The following is a 22,294-nucleotide window of genomic DNA, read 5'->3' on the forward strand; positions in this document are numbered from 1 at the left end:
TCATGTCCTCCAAGTGAATTTCTCTGATTGTCTCACAGTTTTGGAGTAGAGCTTTTATGTTTTTTTTACATGAGACCATGTTTGCAAACAGGGGCAGTGTGACTTTCTCCCTTCCACATTCGTGGTCCTCTGCTCCCTCTCCTGTCCATGCTCCAGTTAAGCCTCCAGCACTGTGCACAGCAAGGTAAGCAGCAGCATCCTTCTTTCTCCGGGTCTTAGGGGTACGCTTTCATTGTCCCCATTCAGTATGATGCTGAGCTGTGTCACAGACAGCTTTAACCGAAGTCCTTCCATACTGACTTTGTTGTGGAGGCACACAGAAAGAGCTCACACAGTTTATCAAGGTCGGCAAACACATGGAATTGGTTAGTGATATGAGCTGTATATTATTTCCCCACTAAGGACATCACTTTTCAAAATTAACTTGCCTTGCCCAAGGCTTCTTATTTTAATACTTTTAGAGAAAATGCTTTCTTTCCTGTAGCTTTAGTATCTGGTCAAACAACTACCCCTGCTGGGTGAACATGTGCCCTGTACCTGTACTCTCAGCCACTTTGGGCTGAGCTGGAGTCTCTGGGGAGCCCAGGGGCCCAGCAGGTGGCCCAGCAGAGCTTGCTGGTGTGTGTGTGTGTGTGTGTGTGTGTGTGCGCGTGCACGCACAAGTGTGTGGTTGCTAAGAGGATAAAAAAATCTACAGCTGTGGGGGAGAAGTGATGGATGGATAGATCTGTGGCAGGCACCGTGTGAACCACAGTGCCCAAGGCTGCACCAAGAGAGGGAAGGGTAGCATGTCTCTCCTTCCCTCTCTTCCTCTTCTCTCCTCCCGTCCTGTTTTTTCCTTTCCTGTCTGCTGTCCTCCAGATCCTTCTTAGAGGATCTTCCTACTTGCACGCCACTTCCTGGCCAGCCTGGAAGGGCTTGGGCCTCCAATGTCCCATAGGTGTTAAGGTGCTTGCTACAGCCCAGCCCAAGCACCAGTGCTGAAGCCCTGCCTTTTGTGCTGCTTTCTCCCTGTGGCGCTGGTAACCATTCCAGTCTCCTGCTCATGTCCATGCTGAGGTTAGCATGAACAGAGTTCACAGGTGTGAACTCTGAGTCCTCAAGGGCAGGTGGCAGCTGAGTCAGGGCAGAGGCCCCCAAGCCCAGGGGATGGCTCAGCCTTCTGAGATTCATGCTGCAGGAGGGCCCATCTCTGTGTGGGCTTCTGTATGCACCTTCCTATCTTTTGCTGCTTCCAGTGAGGTGTCACAACTCTGATTTGACTTTAAGGGGACCAGCCAACATCCCTGGCAGGCTATCACCCAGTGTGGGTCCCAGCTCCTGCTTGGTTTTCTGGAGGTTGCTCTATTTTCTCGCTCACCAAAGCCTCTAAAAGGGTGTGTGTTATCTGCAGCAAAGACTTTCTGGTTATCTGGTGCTGGAAGCAGAAGCCCATGTCGCATGGCTGTGAGTGTAAAATAGGCTGGAGTAGATGGGAGTGTGGAGAGCAGGCCATGGCTTTGTGAAAATGTCTAGCACTTTCTACCTCAGACCCACAGCACCAGTGTCTGCCCCATATCTAGGCAATGTCTGCTCCACACCCATTACTTCTTGTCTATAACCAAGACACAGATGTGACCCTGTTATCAGTATGCTGATGTCATCTTCATACTTTCCCCCAGTGTTCACTTCTCAAACATTAAGAAGAAGAGACGAAAGGAGGGGATCACAAGCATGTGAGGCCCTTCTGGTGCTGTGTCAGGTCGGGGAGACACATGCGCTGCCTCCCCCAAATCTGCCCAAGGGATGGGGCATGGGGATGCAGCACCATTACCTTCTCCTGGTAGAGCTTGTGCAGCCACTGTGCCGCCTCCTGCTCGTCCTGTGGGATGTCCTCAAGAGGGAACCTCCTGTAGCACAGAGGACCAAGAGCAAGGTGAGTCTGCAGCAGCTCACAGGGGGTGAGGGTACGGGCAGCGGGTGTGTGCTCTACTCTGGCCTCACTCTCTGCTTTTAAAACAGACAAGTAGCAAGGTGATTTCCCCTCAGTGCCCCCTCCCTGACAGTGGAGCTTGGAAGGCACTGCCAGCGCCCCTATACATCCTGGGAGACACCACACATCCGGGGATGCACAGGAGTAGCACTGCAGGACAGCCCTGCTCAACCACCTATTCCTTGGAAGTAATCATGACTGAGCATGTCCTTCAAAATCTACTTGCTAGGGGCCGGGGAGATGGCTCTGTGGAATAAGCGCTTCCCTGGCAAGTGCAAGGGCCTAAGTTCAATCCCTGGTTCCGGGGGGGTGAAAAAAAATCTACTTGCTGCAGAGAAAACCAAAAACTTACATGCTGCAAATGTGAGAGACACCAGAAATGGAGACACTTGAGCCCAGTGTGCCCAACAGCGGATCGCAGTTCACACCCAAGTCTACCCAGTCGCCAAGGGAGACAGACCTGGACTCAGACTTGCCTTCCCAGGCCTCAGCTGTGACAAATATGGCTTCTGCCCACCACACATAGTGCCCCTCTCCTGGTATGCTCAGAGCCTATACATCCCTGCCCCTCCCAAGAGCTCTGTCACCTCAAGACTGAGCAAGGGATTCAATGGCTGGTGCTTGGCTCTGACCCTAGACTCTGCTATGGCTGTGAAGAGTCATCTATGCTACGGCAGCCCTTGGCCACCACGCAAACAGCGCGGCAGCCTAGAGAGCCATCAGGCTTATAGTGGACTTTTATGAGGACAAAGGAATCACTGTAGCATAGGCTTAAAAACAACAAAAAGCGAGAAACAGCCATTGAGAAGCTGCCCTTCCATAGGATAGCCAGGAGGGGGCGCGAGAGTGCGGATTGCCTTGCAGTACCATAGCTCTCGGCCTTCAGGGCTATCCTTGGGTCTAGGATCTCCGGGTGGGGTTGCATGGCTCAGGCCTGCTCCACTGCTAGCCCCTCGTGTGTGGTAAGTTACATATGCACATGTGTTAGGAAAACACACACACACACATGTGGTATAGCCCACATATTACATACACACAACTGGACCCTATATCAACAAGCCCCACCCATGTCACATGTCTGATGTATACCACACATACAAGCTGTATACCACAAACTCGTGTACCACACACCATACACAAACACCATGTGTATGTAGCACACATACCATATGTGCACACAGGTCTCATGCATATGCATAATGTATAAAAAGCAAACATAAGAAGGACCAGATAAGTGAATACACATGGGAGTTCCATTGGTTCTGCCTTCAGTGGCTTGGCCTGAGCATCTGCCTCTTGGGGTATCCTGGTTTTATGTAGATGTCCCCCAAAGCCTCATGTACTCCGAGGTGGGACTTTGGGAGATGACTGGACATGGAGCTCAAGGCTGGCTTGCTGTTAGGAGGCAGGGTCGAGTTGGAAGAGGCACCACTGGGGGCATGGCCTGAAGAGTCTACCTCCCTCTCTGGGTCCTCCCTTTTCTGCTTCCTGTCCACCACAGTGTGAGCAGTCATGCTGTCCTACCGCGGAGCCAACTGGCCATGGACTGAAACCTCTACCAACTGAGAGCCGCAATGATCCTTTCCTCCTTGGAGTTGGCGGTGTTGCTGGAGACTGAGTCTCAGTGAGGAGGAAAGTGACTAAAACATGGAGTAACTTGGGCCACCTCAGGTACCTGTCAGATGTCTGTGCTGCTTCCCGGCTGGGGACGAGAGCCAGCAGCCCTGGTGGGAGGGACACAGCCTCAGTGCTGTGGCAGGTGAGGCTCTGTGCTCCAGGGTCAGCAGCCAGAGAGCAGTGCTCACCTTACACACATGTCCGCCTCGTACTTCTTCCCATAGAGGATTCCCAGTAGAGACGGGTTCTTGTTTCCTCTGAAATTCAGGGTCACATCGTAGACAGCTGCCACTACAGGGAAGAGAAAACAGACAGATGAGCAGCCTCTTCAGCAGGTGTCCTTAGTCACCAGCTCTCACTGGGCAGCTACAGCATGCAGTTCCTGTGTGATCCATGTCTGCTCATGTGTACATGAGTCCACTGTCTCCTCGATTCTCTGCTTGGCCTCTGTGTGCTCCACTTTCTTTTGGCTCCTTTCAGATTAGTTACATGTATCTGTTATCACATTTTCTTTTTTCTTTTTTTGCAGTACAGGGGATCGATCTTGGGACCTTGCACTTGCAGGCAGGCACTTATGCTGCTGAGCTTTCTTCCTAGCCCCACATTTTCCTTTATGACATTTTCCATTATATGTTTTAAAAGTTGTTACAGTAAAAGACATATCATCAGGAATCCTCCCCGTGCTTCAGATATTCTTATGCCATCCTCCTTGCCACTCTCTGCAAGATCTCTGGAGTCCTGTTTCCCGAGTATCTTAATGAAGATGATAAAAAATATGGTGACTGCTGTTGTGGTACACTACCCAAGGGGAAGGCAGCTCGTAAGGACTCAATGCTGAGTCCTCAGCCACCTGGTTCACAAGATCTGGTACCGTGTGACCCCCAGCTCCTCTCCCAAGTCAAAATGACCATGAAAAGGAAATGTTTTCAGGACACTGAGGCAGCCAGGACAGCTCAGTTAAGGACAATCAGGAAAGAGGAGTCCACAGCTGCTGCAGGAAGTGGCAGGAATGACAGGATGAGTGTGAAGTGAGGGGGAGGATTTTAAGGAGAGCTCATGGCAGTAAGTGTTTTACTTTGATCAATTTAAATAATTTAAACATTTACTGTATCCTTCATCCTTGTGTATTTTTTTTTACCATAAATTATCTCCCGCTAGTTAATGCTTTATCATATTAAAAACTGTCCCAAGTACTTATGGTCACTCCATTCCCCTGCTCTCCCTCCATGCTTCGATGACCTAATCTTACACAGCATTGATACAGATGTTTTAAGGAACTTTAGTTCTTTTTTTTTTTTTTTAAAGATAGGGTCTTTCTATGTAGTGCAGGCTGGCCTTGAACACATAATGATCTCTCTGCCTCAGTCTGAGTACTGGGATTGTAGGTGTGTACCACCACACCTGGTGCAATTTTAGTTCTTGTGGCTCACAGGAACCTGGGAGATGGTGTGGCCCCTGTGGCCCTTACCTGTCCCTTGCAGGCACTGAACTGCCGTGGTAAAGCCCTTGGTCCGTGGCAGCAGGTGGTACTTCAGCGGCGGCAGTCCCTTGGAGGTGGCTACCTCCATGCTGACACGGTGTTTGGTCTCTGTGAAGCGCGTTCCTTCACAGTACAGGAGGAACTGGAGGGATACAGAGATACAGGGTTACCTTAGGGCCCATGGGCTGCAGCCAGAGCCCCTGTGGGAGAGCTGATGTGCTGCCCAGAGACACAGCAACTTCGGACTCACAGAGCCATACAGAGGGGCAGGAGCTTTAGCACTGTTTCATTTCAGGGCTGAGATTAGCATTAGGCTCACAAATCCACCCCCAGAACTGTTCTCTGGAAAGAACCCTCAGGAGAGGGGAGATTTGACTGTGTCTCTGAGCTGCAGCCTTGACCACTGAGGGACAGCAGAGCGAGGCTATCTGGTCCCTACATCCTGGGCACTGGAAACCTGAGCTATAGAGAGAGATTCTCAAAAGCTAGTTAGACACACATTAGGTCACTAGCAGTGGCACAGGACACTCACACACCTGCTCTCCCTTACCCCCAAGACTTGGTTGTTTGCTGCTAGTGGTGGGGACAGGGACACGGAGTCCAAGGAAGCTCCATTTCTGGATATCACAGTCAAATCAAGACCAACCAACATCTGCAACTGCCTGCGACACACTTACCCACATGTACTCAGGGTAGTCAGCCAGGCGCTTCAGCCCCTCTATGACGGTATCTCGGTCCTCTTCCCACTTCCGTTTGCAGAATACAATCTCCAGGAAGTACCACGTCCAGCCGATGAGGGGCACGTACAGCAGCTCCTTCTTGGCCAGGACCTTGGAGCTCTGGGGGTGAGAGGAGGAGGGCAGTTTCCTTCAGAGGTAGAGCATGGTGGCACAGCCAGGCCACAGGGGGCCTGGGGATGGTAGGGGGCACCCTGAACCCTGCAAAGCAGCCCCCCCCCCCGCAACACCCAGCATGAGGAAGTGGGCTCAGACATCTCCAAGGAAGGAGCCCAGAGGCCTGGGCTTGCCTCAGCTCACTCACCCCCAGCACGCCAAAGCGCTCGCACATGGTCCACCCACATAGGAAGTCGATCTCGAAGTTGTGGTTGAGGATGACAACCACGTGCTCCTTCCCAAAGTGGTCCACAGTGGCCTGGTCGGTGAAGAGTGTGCACTCGGTGCAGGACCACCACTCCAGCAGCATCACCAACTCTGCAGGCAATGGGCAAGGGTGTTGGTGCGGCACTACCTACCATCTGGTCCCCAGGTACTGGGCGTGCTGGGGATGTTCACTGGGGACAGGTGCAGAGTTCTCTGCCAGCAGTGAGTCTCTAGGGCTTGTGGCTAATAAATTTTCTGGATACTCTTGGTACAAGCCAGAAGGGGCAGAGGCCCTCCCTGTTCCTAAGGTGACTGCTGGTCCTCAGGCGCTGTGCCCAAGGGCAGGCCATTTGGTTACCAACAGCTATGTGGGCAAGGACTGGCCCTGTCACCTGGGATTAATGGCTGGAAACATTAGGAAGAGTTACGTCCTAGGATCACGGGGAGGCTTGCTCTCATGATTCCTTAAGTGCTATGTTCTGGGGCAAACTTTTGCAAATTTAAAGCCATTGAGCTACATGAACCCTGCTTAGCCTCGGGCTGGTCTGTTGGAGGGCCAGTCATGCTGCCCATTGCCGCACAGGCACAGAGCCCTGTGTGCCAAGCAGCCCACGCACTGCAGCCTGCCCTCCCAGCTGATGCGGGCATCTGTTCCACAGCCCCTGGGCTCCAGCCCAAGGGCTGCAGATGCTGGCACATGGGTGGCCACCTGTCCTGACAGCCCTGTGTCCATCACTATCCTGCTGGGGTCCACAGCCTATGTGTGGTCTCTTCATGAGGAGCTCTGGTCTGAGGAGGTTCATGGTGAAAGGTTATGCATCTCTGCCCAGCAAGGAGCCGAATGTATACGAGTTCCTTTCAGGCGAGCGGGTGTTGGTGTGTGGTCCGCACCAAGCAGGGCCATGCACACCAGCCAGCACCAGCACCACATGACCACAGTCCTAAAAGTCCTGAAAGTTCTGGTTCCAATCCATCCTTCCTCAATGTCACCATCACAGAGTCAGTTGAGCACTGCCTTGGAGAAGAGGCAGGCAATGCTGATAGCTCCAAGAATGGCAGCAGCAAGAGTGGATGTGAGGAGAATGGGGCCAGAGCCACAGTGCCTCTTTGTGGCCTGGTGACGTGCTCCTCTTGAAGGGGACACTGGGGTGCAGCCACTTTGGGAAAGAGACAGTAGCTCTTGACAGGAGGTTTACAAACTCCTGACATTCATGGCTCAGTGAGTGTGTTCACACCAAAATCTACACTGTACTCACATCTACCAAAGATGGGAATAGCCCCGTGTCCCTACTGATAACCAGACGGTCAATGCAGGTCCCCAACAAGGGTGCTATGTAGGACACACTGCCCCATAGAGCACCTGAGGACACTGCCCAGTGCCAGGAGGCCACAGACTACAGAAGCCTCTTGATGCATCCAGAGGATAAGGGTAGATAGTTGCCACCAGGCTGGGACAGGAAGGGTGAGGGCAGCTGTCCAGCACAGTGAGGTGCACCCACACGGCGAGTGCTCGGGGGTGGCTGCTCTGACCATGCTCTGAGAGGGGTGCTGACTCCAACAGGCTCATGAGCAAAGTAAGCTGTGGCACAGCAGCACCACTGAACAGGGCTGTCTGTCCTCGCCAAAGGAGACCCAGTGACATGAATCTGGGGCCTGGCACCAGTTGGAGGGCAGGCCTCAGACCCACTCTGGGGGGGCACCCATGCTGGCACCGCCAAGAGCACCATTTTTAAGGCTGCTTGTGGGCATGCACACACAATTTAGCCCTGTAGGCAACTATTATTTCATAAAGTTGTTTAGATTTCCCAGCAGGCTGGTTTCTTGGGCTGCTGTCCCTTCTTTAAGTGCAGACCCTACTTTGGTGAAGATTTTTGTTCTTACTCATCTATTCTTTTACCTTTTTTTTTTTTTTTTTTTTTTTTTTGCAGTACCAGGGATTGAACTTGGGACCTTGCGCTTGCCAGAGAGGCACTTATGCAGCTAAACTTATATCACTGGCCTTTCTTTTGGTTTTTTGTTTCCAGTTTTATGAGACAGGATCTTGCTACGCAGTCCAGGTTCACCTTGAATATGTGGTGAACCACTTGTCACAAATCCTGGGTGCCAGGGTTACACCTGTGTGCCACCATGCTTCATTTTCAAGTCTATTGTGTTTGTTTTTGTTTTTTTAAGACAGGCTTTTGCTATGTATCCCAGGCTGGCCTCGAACCTGCAGTGATTCTCCGGCCTTAGCCACTGCCATTCGAGAGCTGGGGTTATGGATGTGCGCCACCACGCTTGGCTTTCAAGTCTATTTTAAAAATAATAATAATAAGCAAAGATTTGGGCAGTAAATGCTCTTGGTTGTTTACTCAGTTTTTCAATTGTTTTTTAATTCATTCTTCCTCCTGAAAGGGTACTTTGCTGATGTCACCTTGGAGATTGTGGTGACTGCCTCCATGTGCTCACGTCCCTCGTGGTCTGCCCTGGTCCTTGTGGCTCCTGTCTTCACACCCTGGTGGCCCCGGCCTCTCTGGCATCCTGAGATCTTCTCACAGTCTCTGGTGGCCACTATGTCATCATGGTATGTCTAGGCATGGCTCTGTTAACATCCCTGTGTGGCAGATACTTGCTTGCTGCCTCTGAGGAACCGTGTTCCTGTGGCCCCTCATTGTTGCCTCTCGATTCTCTCCTTCTGGCTGGGGTGGGTACCTCATTTTTGGCCTTCTCCACCCCCACACCCCCAGCAGCTGCTTAATCTGTCTCATCCTCCGGCTATTCTGCAGGGCCTGGCAGTGCCTCAATGTTTGTGTCCAGGCCCCATGTTCTAGAGTTAATACTGTTGTCCTCGGGTAAAAGGCCTTTCAGGTTTCCACTTCAAGAAGGCTTCCATTCCCCTTTATCTATGCCTGCTAGGCTCCATCTCTGCTCTGGCCACTCCAGGCCTCTCTATCCTCCCTACAAGACCACACCCTGCTCACGGCACCCCCAGACCCATTCAAGGACACAGTGCAGACTGACTCAGCCTCCTCTCCTGGAGACCACTATCACAGCTCTGGAGGCAACCATGTTACCCACTTCCTCAGCCACTCCTCACTTAGCATAAGGGCTCTGCTGAGATGGCTTGGCTGCTCCACAGCTGTGGAAACTGTCAGAAGTGGAGGCTGTCACTCAGTCTTTTTTTTTTCTCTTTTTTTTTGTAGTACGGGGGATTGAACTCAGGATCCTGTGCTTGCCAGGCAAGCGCTTATTCTACTGAGCTATCTTCCCAGGTCCCACTCAGTCTTTATCAATCCACATTCGCCCTTTTTTGGTTGTTGTTCTTGCTGTTAGACTCAGGAACAACTCACTCACATGTCTTAGATTGCAGGCTCTCTGGAGCTGTTTCCACAGCTTTTCCTTAGTAATGGAAACAAACTACCTAGGAGCCACAGCTCCCAGAGCGCAGGCCTGGACTCTGAAGCCCTCATAAGGGGGCACAGACGCCACCACTCCTGAGCCAGCAGGAGGACACAGGGTCTGCAGACAGCACCTAGGCCCCAGTGGTGGGGCAGTGTGGAGGAGGTCAGTGAGGCCTCCCACTCCCACTCCCCAGCACAGTGCCTTCAGGGTGTCCACCTCTTGTTGGGCTCTGCACACCACACCAGGGGCTTGCACAGAGCAAGATGTGAAGGCGGCGTGCTGATGCTGTTATGTGCCTTCCTTGCCCCTTAAAATGAATCTGCAGGATGGCTCCTCCACCTGTGGGAGGCCAATGTGGCCTGGGTGGCTCTGCCCAAGGGACAGTTCATGCTTGGTCTCATGTAGGGAAGGAGGGCCACTGCCAGCTGTATGGTGAGACAGACACGGCAGGATGAGGCTCTGCTGTGGGTCTGCATGCTCAGTGTGCTCCACACATGCTGTCTTGGAGGAGCTGAATCGAGGTTATAGACAGGGACTCCATGTAACCCTCTAGGCATGCGCTGGTCATGCAGTGCCACTCGTGGGTAGCCCCCTCATGTTCAGTGGCTGGAGCCCCACACCTGGCTATAGTTGGGTACCCTAGTGTGTGCCTGAGGCTTGGCCAGCCTCACTGGTGGCCGAGCTGACTGCTTGCAGGCTTCTACTTTCATTGGTCAGTGTTTGCAGTAGTAATGGCTGCACTCCTCACGGGGTGCTGGGGTGCCTGGACCTCACAGCTTCTCTCTTTCTCCAGCCCCTTCCTGGACTTCTGCCCCTCTTCTACCTTGTGCTCCCCTCTCTCCAGGTAGATCTGCCCCTACTTTCTATTACCTGCTTTTTTCTTTGATTGACCTAAACGTTGGGTTTCATCCCCAGCCCCAGGCTGAACCACAGGAAACCACCAGGTCCACAGTTTAGATGGCCCCATGGGGGACACCTGGGGCCCAACCAGGCCAGCCCCAATTAGCATGGAGGCCCAGTCCCCTTCCCAAGCAGCGGCGCCCACCCAGTGTGCCAGGGGCCATAGTGGGAAGGCAGGAGAGTGGGACACTCACGGCTCCAGAGGGAGTAGGCCAGGCGGCAGTTGAGGCGACGGTAGAGCTGCTTGTTGATGGGCCACAGGGCCAGCGTGCACAGCTGCACAAAGTTGATAACTAGCCCACTGACCACAAAGACGAAGCCAATGAGCAGGTGCACGGCGAACTGTGTCTTCAGGTAGGCGAGCAGGCCCATGGCGCACACTCAGGGCCGGGCACAGGGGCCCTCGCTGAGGACAGCTGTCCTGTGGAGAGACAGGACAGTCAGTGGGTGTGGAGGTAGAAGACACTGTGCCTGCCCAGGACTGCAGCCTTTCTGACACAGACACGGGTGCACACGCACTCACATATGGCCTTGTGCACATATCACCACATGCATACTCCTCACTCACACCATGCCACACCCAACATGCTAATACCATGCCGCACACAAAAACACACACTCCCCTCCCCCACTAACATCATACAACACACATACCTTCTTTGTCAGCCACTGATACCACACCATACCCCAATACCAGTCCTAACTATATACATTATATAAACATTACAGAACATGCTAACACTACATTATAGGACATCAACATGTGTGACAACACACATACACTAACACACTGTAGCCACATAGACCACTGACATACCAGCAGCACACACTACTGACACTCTCATACCACCACACACCACTAACACCAATACCACATAAATGTACCACCAACATTCTAACACCACACTTCCCAACACAGTAACATCCCAGATATACCCAACGTGTTGTCGCCATACACACCACTCATATCACTCTTACACTCAACATGCTAACACTGAACATAGCACTAACATTACATACACCCCAACACACTGATACCACACACTCCATACACAGGAATTCTCATGCTCTACACACACAGACACACCACACGCATGTGCATATACTCTCTCCCACACTAACAAGAATATGAGAGTGAGACAGGAGAAGGATGTGCCCAGGTCGACAGTGTGGGCTCCATCCAGTTATTTTACCCACTCAGAACCTCACTGGAAAGGCCTCTGTAGGAGCAGACCCACCATACCACTCACCTCACCACCCTGTTGTGCAGAACTAAGTGACAGCCTTTTCTCTGGTGGAGGTGGTGGGGGCAGGAGGGCAGGAGGCCATCTACCAATCCTTTGCAGTACCCCCTAGGGCCAGGGACCCTGGAAGCACCCACCTTAGGCTGGCCATGCTGCTGGGCATTGCCCTGTGATGCCAAGCATGTGAAGCAGGAACAGCAGGGGCCATCAACCCCAGCCTGCCCCATGCCCTATGCCCAAGGGTGATTCTCCACCACTAAGGGGCCCAGGCCCAGGGCACCAGGAGAGCCCCGCTGTGGACACCCACTGGCTGCTCCAGCCCTAGGCACCACTCTGCACTCTATGGCGATGTGCATGACCCAGCTCCCTACTATAGTCACAAGAGGATGCCTCCTGCCACACTGGGCAGAGGCCCCACTGTGTGCTGCAAGGAGGCCTGCCCAGGACAGACTGGCTAAGTGATGCCTCAGCATGTCCAGGTTAGTCACTGCATGCATGGCCCAGGGGTGAGTGAGTGACAGGTGCCACTAACGAGGGAGCCACCAGGCAGGTTCTCCAGGCCCATGCTCTCCAGGTGGCCATAGCCCTGCTGACCCTGTAGACTGAGTTAGCTATTGACTGGTTTATGCAACCAAGCTTGATAACTCCTGAAGCAGCTACAGAAACCAACTCACTGCTCTCAACAGAGGATGAAAAATATAAAGGAATGATCAGACAAGTCCAGGACCCTGCCTGTTCCAGGTCTGTCCCAAACACAGCCCGCAGTGCCCTCCATAGCTGATGTCCTCCAGCCTGGCCTGGCAGCTGAGCAAGCTAAATCAGAGCTGCTGGGCCGGGGAGATGGCTCAGCAGAATAAGTGCTTCCCTGGCAAGCGCAAGGGCCTGAGTTCAACCCCCAGTTCCACCAAAAACTAAATACATACATACGTACATACATACAGAACTGCTGAGTTGCCAGGACATGACCACATGGGGGCAGCAAGGAGCCAGATCCCAGCCCAGGTTGTGAGGGCCCCAGTTCAGGCTCCTGACCAAGCCACCCAGGAGGCAGGGCCCTGGGGCATCACAGTGTCACTTGGCTCCTTCTCCACCCTGGATGTGCTGCGACTGGGCCACCTAGGAGCCACCACCTGCACCGGGCCTGTTGGTGGCCGCCCTCTGACCCTGCAGCCCAGGGAAACAGCCCTGTCACGTGGCCCTCAGAAGCCAGCACAGAGCTCATCCAGCCCCACTCCAAATTTGCCAGCCCACTCCTGCTGCTGGGTACAACGATCTGGTTTGCAAAAGTCCTCATCAAGCCACTTGCATACAATCACACTGTGACGTCTGGACACGTGGGGTAGGAAGTGCCCATCTGTCACCCCCACCACCTCGCCAACACAGCCTGCTTCCTGACAGGCTCATCTCATCACAGGATGGGGCCACATGCACTATGGCATGGATGGCCTAGGAAACACCCCAGGTGCCCACCTCACTCGTGCTGCAGTTGCCCAGAACCTCCACTGCAAGGAGGCAGCACGTGGCCTGCCACCTGCAGATGGCACATGGGCCGACCAGCCTCTGGGACCACCCTGCCCATCACTGGAGCATCGTGGTGTGGTTGAGTGCCTGGGCCTGATCTGTCACCTGAATGCGGGGACTGGAAAGCTTGCTCAGGGCCTGGAGAGCCCAGGCACCTTGTCTGCATGTCAGTCTCACACTGCGCCCACATGTCACCACTTCCTGCCTTAACTCTGCCAGGGATGGCATCAGGGCCAAGGTCAACTGAGCCTTCTCAAGGACATGTGAGCCCTCCATGCTCAAGACTCTGAAGGGCTCACTTTGGATCACTACCTGCTGTATGCTCAAGGTCACTTCTGCCAGTCCTCCAAGTCCCTGAGATGGTGTCCTATGGGTGTCTGTCCAGCTCTTGGCCCCCTGGACTCCAGGATGCATGATGTAGAGCCTCTCTATAGTACTGCCATGACACCCCAGAACTCAGCAGTGCAGTGCCACATGTCCTGCCATGTTCCAGCTCCAGGCATCCCGCAGTGACAGCAGAGGGTCACATGGTGTCTGACCTCCCTCATCGCAGGACATACTGACCCTCTGAGTAAAAGATTCTGAGGTCTTCAGGTGACCCTTAAAGTTGGCTCTCCACATGACATGGTGTGGTGTAGCATTCTGGTTCCTCATCACTATAGTTGCAACGTCCCTGACCAATGACCATCAGGGCCTGATCGAGTCAGAAGAAAATCCTAGGGCATTTGGGACCCAGTTGATCTAAAAGGTTTGTCACTATTGCTGTAGCATAAAGTAAAATTCATTAGCCAGGTATGGTGGTACACGCATGTAATCCCAGCACTCTGAGAGACTGGGGCAGGAGGAAAGCAAGTCTGAGTCTAGCCTGGACAATGCAGGGAGACCTTGCCTCAAATTGAAAAATGAAGAGGACTGGGGATGTCACTTAGCTCAAAGGGCCTGGCTCAGTCCTCAGCACTGCAAGAAAAATGATTCAGAAAGGGAAGGAAGGCAGGAGGACCTGAACTTTGCAGGTGGCCTCCACTGGTGCCAGGCACCGTGAAAAGGGGTGGAGGAGACATAACAGGCAAAAGATGGTGCCACTGTGAGGTGCAGGGGCAAGACAGGCTGGCACCCTAGGGACACCATGAGGGGAGGACTATGCCAGGCCCTGTCCTCTTACCCCACAGCCCTGGGGCAGGGAAGGTATTTTTAAATGAGCTCAACCAGAATTCCACAGGATGTAAGCACAATCCTATTTTGGAGGCTTCAAGGGCAAAGCTTGGTCCTTGGGTGAATTCTCTGGTAGCTGTACAAGTCCAGCCCATCCCCTTCTGTGTGTGGAATGCAGGAGGGAAAATGACCACTGCTAGTAGAGCATAGCATGCCTTAAGTCCCAGAGGGTCACTGCCATCTACAGGGAGAGGTGACCACTCATTGGAGGCAGTAAAACAAGATGAAGACTGGAGAGAAGTTTTGCTCTTACAACATAGCAGCTTCCAATCACTGGCGCCTGGCTTCCCGTTAATTCTGGGCCCCAATTCCACTGTCTTCACATGGCTTCCACAGTTGTTCCAGGCAGGCAGAAAGGGCTGGGATTCCTTGGCAGCAGCCGGAGTGCTAGCTCACTGCCCACTGCATGTGCAGATCATCAGGCAGGGGAGGACATGCTGGTCCCCGAGATAGGACAAGAACAAAGGCAGAACTCAGAGCAGAGCTGCTCAGCAGTGCCCCACACATGTCCTAGCTGGGTCACACCACCCTCCCTAAAACCTAGAACAGAGGTCAGCCACAGGCCCATGGCAGGAGCTCTCATGGAGGAAGTGGCACTGGTGACTTCCAGTGGCCTCCAGAGGCCTGCATGCTTTCCACACCCTCTGGCCATCAATCAAGGAAGATGGGCTTGGCCTGGGAAGATGGGGGCCCAGGTTTCTGGCACACAAGACTGATCCTAGAAGCCAGGAAGAACCCAAACTGCTGACACACAAAGTCCAGTGTCTGCAAAGGGGGGGTGTCTCACCTCACTAGGTCCTGAGGGAGCACAGGACCAGAAGCGATGCATAAATACAGCCAAACCCTGTTAGTATCCCTCTAATGTCAGAACCAGACAAGAAATTCCACAGTTCCCCAACAGGGAATGGGAGGACAAGCCAAGACACAATACAAGGGGGGAGGGGCATGTCCTTGTCTCAACCGTCAAGCTTCAGGGCCTGCACACAGCGTACAGCTCAGCTGGTGCAGCCTGTGGCTCCACCTGGGCCCATGCTCCGAATCAGACACTACCTGAGTCCCACACCCCCAGGCAGGCAGCCACCATGCTGCCTCAGGTCCAGGTCCTGTGCCACACACGTCAAAACACACCCTCCACGGACCACAGGACTTGGGTTTCTACCGTCAAAGGAGTAAAATATAGGATTAACTTGGAACCATTCACCATGCCTGGAAATCTCTTTGCATCATTTAGATTCTCTTAGAATCTCTTTCTCAATCCATGGACAAATAGGTGCAATTAAATGACAGCCTGAAGCCATCCTCTGACCCTTGGCAGGAAGGTGACCTGCCTGACGCCAACCTGACTGGGGACAGCAGCACATGCTCTGGATTCTGCTGCTGGAGCCTTAGATGGCCATGGAGGAAGCTCCAGCCAGGGTAGGCTCCACGGACAAAGGAGTCATGGGACTCTCTGAGGTGGGAGAAGGGTTGGGCAGAGCAGCATGTGTGTGGACAGAGGGTGAGGTCCTGCATGGCCACTAGCCAGCTGAGCGAGTTAAGGAGCCATCTCTATCACCTGAGTCTTTGTCACTTCTGATGCTGTCACTCATAGGCCCAGCATGTGAGACACAAGTACCAGGTCGCACCTGCAAAGTACAAGGCTCCTGTGCCCTGAGCATACATGGGGGACATGGTGTGACAAGCTTTGTCCCTGTCACCATGAGCCACCTCCACTCACTCCCTCCAGCCATTCCTAGGGAGGTGGAGATATCTCACTGAGGATGAGTCCTGCCCAGCGCACACAGGACTTTGCATGTGGTAAGGGGGTACCATGGGACTCCCAGCCCCCAGGACACCCCAGACATGGTGCCCAAAAGCAGAGGGCCACACGGCCAGCTGTCGGAGGAACCCAGGGATCCTGGGGGTGAGAGAGAGGTCACAGCAGATCACTGCTGCCCCGTGAATCTCAGCAAGGAGCGGCGATGGAGCACGGAGTGGGGGCCACAGTCCTCAGGACACACCAGGCCCTGGTGCCACTGAGAAGGGAGTTGGCAGAGGAACCCAAGCCCCACCTACCCCAACCTCTGAGCTGCAGGGTGTTCTGATGGTGTCCTGCTGAGCAGGGGCGATGCTACTGGGGGTGGAGGGCCATGCACAGCTCCCAGGGCTGATGACTGCACAATGGCCCTGTGACAGCTACCTGGGCGAGGCAGTGCTTCTCACACCAGGGCAGTGTGGGGCTAGTGGAGGAACATGGGGGACTGTTCCACACACGGGCACACAAGTGTGCAGTGTGTGTGCAGAGATGCACATCCACAGACACACCCATGAGTGTGCACCAATGTGCACACATACACAGGGAAGCCACCACTGCCTCACCCTGAGCTGCACATTCTCACGTCACTTGCTCTAAGACACAGCAGGCATTGTGGGGTACCTCGTCACTGGTCACCAGTGCTCAGGAGCTCCCTACATGTATTTTACAACTTACAGAGCTATATGGGAAGGGAGGTTCCAGTTGCCTTGGAACGTGGAAAGACATCACTGCCACCCTTGTGACGTTAATACTGACTGGCAAGCCAGGTGCAGTGGCACACACCTGTCATTCCAGTACTCTGGGAGGCTGAAGCAGGAGCAAAATAAAGAGTAAAAAGGCTAGGAATGCAGCTCAGTGAGAAGACCCTGGGCTCAATCCTCACAACTGCAAAAAGGGCAGGGGATGGAAAGTCTGGCACAGTGAAGCTTCATGGTCTTCCTTTGTCCATAAGTGAAGAAGGCACTGCAGAACAACCTGCACCCCAAAACCCTGAGGACAGCACAGTAGGTGGAGACAGACGGGATCCCACTCCCAGGGTAGTGTCCTGCTGTGGCTTCTCTGGGTCCCAGGACCCAGGTGCTATGGAGAGGTCAGGTGACCCACGAGTGGCAGCTGGACACACTCAAGAACGTGGACATCAGGCAGTGCACAGGTACAGGACACACAGATCTAAGCAGGATGTGGCCTTTAGAGACCAGAGCATCCCAGCACCCACGGGATGGCACTGGACACAGTGGTACAGTGTTCTCAGAACAAGTGAGGCACTGAGGAACCCTTCATGGTGGTGGGGTGAGCACTGTCATGCATTCAGCCCTTGGTGGCCAGAGCTGGGTTCCCAGGAAGGTGCCCAGGCTGGGCCCTGAGGGTCAGGACACAGCTGGTACTCCTGGCACTGCATGGTGCTCCCTGCCCAAGAACCCCAGTCTGGAGAGGAGATCAGGCCTCAACTACCCAGGGGCTATGGAGGAAAACAGTTTCTAAGCTGTCGTCCAGAAGGCAACATAGAGGGTCAAGTGGCAAGAGTGACCATGTGACCCAGATACAGCGTGACACCTCCTCCCATCAGCAAGTGATCAGGCCCAGTGTCTCCCTGGGAAGGAGGTAACTGTGAGGACCAAGAGACACAGGGCCTCCCTCCCTGCCTGCCATCTCCTGGAAGGGTCCAGAGGCCAGGCAACAGGTTCCCAAGTGCTCCCCAGAGAGGTAGTAGAGCCACCAATGATGACAGCAGCAGCGTGGTTGGTTTGGGGTCTTCCCCTGCCCACCTGCTCTGGAGAGCTGATTTTGAAAACTGACATAAATCAAGACCTGCGTCATTCGTACTTCCTTCCTTTCAATAGGGAATTTATCCCCTTCTTACTGTCCTCTTTTCTTTTCTTTCCCTAAAGCCCCAAATGACACCAACCTGCAGTTTGGCTCTGAAATCTACCCACCCCACCCCACCCACAGCAGCCATGTTGGGGCATTAAGGATGAGAGCTGCATCCACCATGCTCTGGCTCCCTGCCCCCAGCTGCCTGGCTTTTCTTGCCTTGGGAACAAATGTCTTTCCGTCCCCTCACTCAGTCAGTGCTGCTCATCGAATTCCCTGAGGTGCCTGGGCTTGTCCCTGGCCTTCCTTTGCCTGTTCTCTCTCTCTCTCTCTCTCTCTCTCTCTCTCTCTCTCTCTCTCTCTCTCTCTCTCTCTCTCTCTCTCTCTCTCTCTCTCTCTCTCTCCCCCACCCCCCCCCAAGGAATCAAACTCAGGACCTTGTATTTTCCAGGCAGGCACTTATACCACTGACCCACATCCCTGGCCCCTTACAAGTCCCTTTCTAACATGAGTGCTGTCCCCATCCATGTCAGGGACTATGGGCCACATGAGTTCCTTACCTCCCTCTTCTCTGTCCTTCTCTCCCTCTGCTCTGGACTTGGGGCAGCCAGGGCCCCAGATGAGGGATTGGTGGCCTTCTGCCCAGCAGCCAGCAGGACATGGGACAGCCAGTGACTGCTGTGCCACGTCCCGGAGCAGTGACATGGCCAGTGTGCCAAGTGGGTGAAAGGTCAGGAGCAAAGCTAGGACTGTGGCACAGGCCTTATCCATGTGGCCCAGTGGCTTAGCCTCAAGCAATCCTGGGAGCAGGCACTGTGCCCCTGGGCAGCTTCAGATACAGGATAGCACTGCCCATGTCTCATGTTGTCTCATCCTGCACCCACCTAGTCTCCAGACCTTGCTGACCCTCTGTCCACCTTTCCTAAGACAGAGATCCATGGGGCCACCCAGTGCACCCCAATGCTGCCCCCACCTCACCTCCTGTGGGTGCCCACTACTCCGCTGAAGGATTGAGCAGTAGGGACTCCAGGCACAGCTGTGAGGAGAGGTTGGGGTACAATGGGGACAAAGACACAGTGAAGGTTGGACTGGGAACGTGGACTTTATTGAAGGATGAGGGGTGACAGGGCAGGGCTGCAGTAGTGACCTTACCACTGTCCATGCCACATCACACCACACTACCTATGCATGGACATGGGCACCAGGGCCTGGCTTCCAGGGAGCCCTGGGGGTGGGACTGCTCTCCCATACCCTGGGCTTGATGGACAGCTGATGAAAGGGTGGGGGAGCAACACAGCGGGCACCAAGCAACACCTTGGGCTGGGGCCCTGACAGCTCTGGAGTCCACCCTCCCCACTGACCACATGCAGAGACCACTGGCATTTTAGCAAAACCCAGAGGTGTGCAAAGCAGGAAGACAAAACTTATGGCTATCTCAAGAGACATACAAGGGTTAAAAAATTGAACTTCTGTTCATCTTTCATGAAAAGGATGTAGTCCAGCAAAACAAAAAGGAGTCAAATGAGGAGGAAGACATGGGAAAAGGAAATGATTTCATTCTGGTATGAAGAAAAAGCCCAGGAACTCTAGAGATGGCCTGCAAAGAAAATGGTCAACTGAGAACAGGAAGTTGGAGAAATATTCTCAAGAAAAAGTAGATTCTGTTCAGTAAAGGTATAATTAAGGGGCTGGAAGTTTTTGATATTAAATAATGGAATGTTTTTCTTTTCTCAGAGATAAAAAACAAAGCTGGGCATGGTGGCATGTGCTGGTGAGCCCAGCTATTTGCGAGGCTGAGGCAGGAAGACTACTCAAGCCCACAAGCTCAAGGCCAGCCTGGGTGACACTGGAAGAGCCCAGAGAGAGATGGTGTGAGATTACACTTTTTCAAAGTACTATACAAAGTGGGGCTGGGAAGATAGCTCAGCAGCATAAGTGCCTGCCCAGTAAGTGCATGGACCTGAGTTCAACCCCGGGTACTGCATGCCATGCCAGCCCCAGAACTCCAGGCACACCGTGCCAGCCCTGAAACCAGGCATGGTGGCGTACCCCAGCACCGGGAGGCTGACACAACAGGATCACTATGAATCTGAACTGCATAATGAGACCCTGTATCAAATAAATAAATAAATTTTAAAAAACAGTGTGATCTGAGTGCAAATCAGATCAACATGGGGCAGGATCCTCTATAGTCTATTTATTGAGCTGCCCCACCGTGGCACTGGGTCCTATCTCAGTCATCTTGGGTCATTCTCCGAGGCTCCCCAGTCTGGGCAGGCACCCCCAAAGTGTGCCCTGCACAGCATGGGGAGCAATACTGGTGAAGCTGGGCCTGGAGCACTCAGGCAGCACAGCCCTGACATGAGCATTTAGCATTTCAGTTTCTTGTCCTAGGATGAGATTAGTAACCTACCTCTGCTACCTGCACTTGGGGTGGCCCTGAGGGCCAACGGAATGTGAGTATCTGGGGACCAAATGCACAGCTGTCACAGTGACCCCTTCACAGCCACCCACCTGCCCCGGTCAACAGCCTGGATCCCTTGGTCCCATCAGCCAGTTCAGGACCCAGGTCATCAAACAAAGGAGCTATTTTCCCAACAAATAATGGATGACTAACTATATGAGATGCCTGTAACACTGCACAACTCAGCCACTAATTCCAAGAAAAAACTCAATGCCCATGGTCCCCTGGACGCCCCCATCCTGAAGATGGCCACTCCCACTCCCTAGAAAGGCCCCTGAGAACCCCAGCGGACAAGCTCAGCCACGTGCCACTCCCCAGCCCAGCAAGCTGCAAGGCTGTGGCACCATCTACCTGCAAGCTGCACTGGTGCGCAGGAACTATGGCAGCAGGGTGGGCATAGTCACAAATCACAGATGCCCCCACCCAGCCACTGTGCTCATTCCACACAGCTTGTGGTGTCAGCTCATTTTCCCCAAGGGGATGGGCTGACTGCATTGCCCAGACAGTGGGGAGCAGCATATGGATGCCCACATCACGCGTGTGCATGTGGCCCCAGGAGGGAGCGGCGGAAGCAGGGCTGCTGGGAGGGTGGCACACAAGGCTGCTGAGGGTGTCTCCCTTGCAGTGACTCTTAGTGGTAGGAGCTCATCTTCTGTTGTCTTCTCTTTCAGCAGAGAAATACCCAAGTCAATGCACAGATTCAGCAATAAATTTACTTAAAAGTTACTTAAATTTTAAGAGTGACCCAGCTTTTCCTACTTTGTCCCTAACAGAAAGATGGAACAAACCCTAGACATAGCTGGCCACCCTACCCAGGGTCACCATTGTTCAGGGCCCAGGATGGATGTCCTTGGGCATCTCCACTGGTACATGGAACGGTGTGGCACTGGCCCTGGTAGCAGCAGTGAGGGTCTCTTGCTACTTCATCAACTCAAAGTGCACCCGCCCTCCTGGCCCAGTGTGCACTTTGTTTGGTGCTCTGGCTGTGCAATGTCCACAGCAGTGACTACAGACACAGGACCTGTGTGAGCCACGCTCGGTGTACTGCCACACCTACCCACTGCCCAGGCCCTGGTCCTGAGTTCAGGCAAGCTGAGGGGCTGTTCTTGGGGCCTGGGACTCCCTCACCAGCACCCTTCCCTCACCCCACTCTTCTGCACTTCTGCCTTGCCTTAATAAATAGTCTCAGTCATATTTCCATTAAACTGAAGGTTGCAGGAAGAACCCTAACAACCCTGAAGACTCTCACCTAGGGCATGGAAGAGGCGCACACAGGTCTGGAGTAGAAGCTGCAGATTCCAGAACTCAGCTTAGCCTGGTATCAGGGGAGTAGCTCTGTAAGGAATGCTGTGCTTCACGGGGAGCAGGCCCTGATCTAGCAGGAACAGTCAGCACACTGACCTGCACCTGAGGGTCCCATAGCCCTGTGATAACATCCATGGCCAGGAGCACAGCCGTGTCTGCTCCCTACCACCATGCCCTTCATCCTCTACAAAGGCAGAGTAGGCACACAGCCCTAGCTGCTGGAAACCAACACGGAGCAGCCTACATGACCCAGGTGGGCTGTGAGTGCCGCATGGACCCTTCGGTTCCTCAGGAAGGTCATAATGATGGGATCAACCAGACCAAAGCTCAGTTTACAGCAGAGGCCCACAGCCCAGGGGGCTGAAGGGCAACAAAGGTGAGCATAGGCAGAGGACTACAGCTATCCCCAGGCCACACACTCTCAGGAAGGCACCACCCCACCTCCCCAGAATATACGCTGATCCTCCAAGCCATCTTCAGCGGTGACCCCA

General features: G+C 53.6%; 1 protein-coding gene across 5 annotated transcripts in view; it reads right to left on the reverse strand.

The window, feature by feature from the left end:
* Positions 1–22,294, reverse strand: part of Agpat3 (1-acylglycerol-3-phosphate O-acyltransferase 3) — a 74,144-nt gene that overhangs the window by 10,536 nt on the left and 41,314 nt on the right. For 3 of the 5 annotated variants that reach the window (XM_023715906.1, XM_023715907.1, XM_023715908.1), the window contains 6 exons: positions 10,645–10,871; positions 6,111–6,280; positions 5,747–5,908; positions 5,058–5,211; positions 3,778–3,880; positions 1,814–1,889 (listed from right to left, as the gene is read on the reverse strand). In XM_023715906.1, coding sequence (XP_023571674.1) covers positions 1,814–1,889; positions 3,778–3,880; positions 5,058–5,211; positions 5,747–5,908; positions 6,111–6,280; positions 10,645–10,822 — 843 coding nt within the window. In that variant the 5' untranslated portion in view covers positions 10,823–10,871. Of the gene's footprint in view, positions 1–1,813; positions 1,890–3,777; positions 3,881–5,057; positions 5,212–5,746; positions 5,909–6,110; positions 6,281–10,644; positions 10,872–16,482; positions 16,506–18,594; positions 18,650–22,294 lie in introns of those variants that run through there. The other 2 variants (XM_004631799.2, XM_023715909.1) reach the window with 2 other exon arrangements.

This window comes from Octodon degus, unplaced genomic scaffold (assembly GCF_000260255.1).
Source record: "Octodon degus isolate 3935 unplaced genomic scaffold, OctDeg1.0 scaffold00045, whole genome shotgun sequence".
In the NCBI taxonomy this organism is placed as follows: Eukaryota; Metazoa; Chordata; class Mammalia; order Rodentia; family Octodontidae; genus Octodon; species Octodon degus.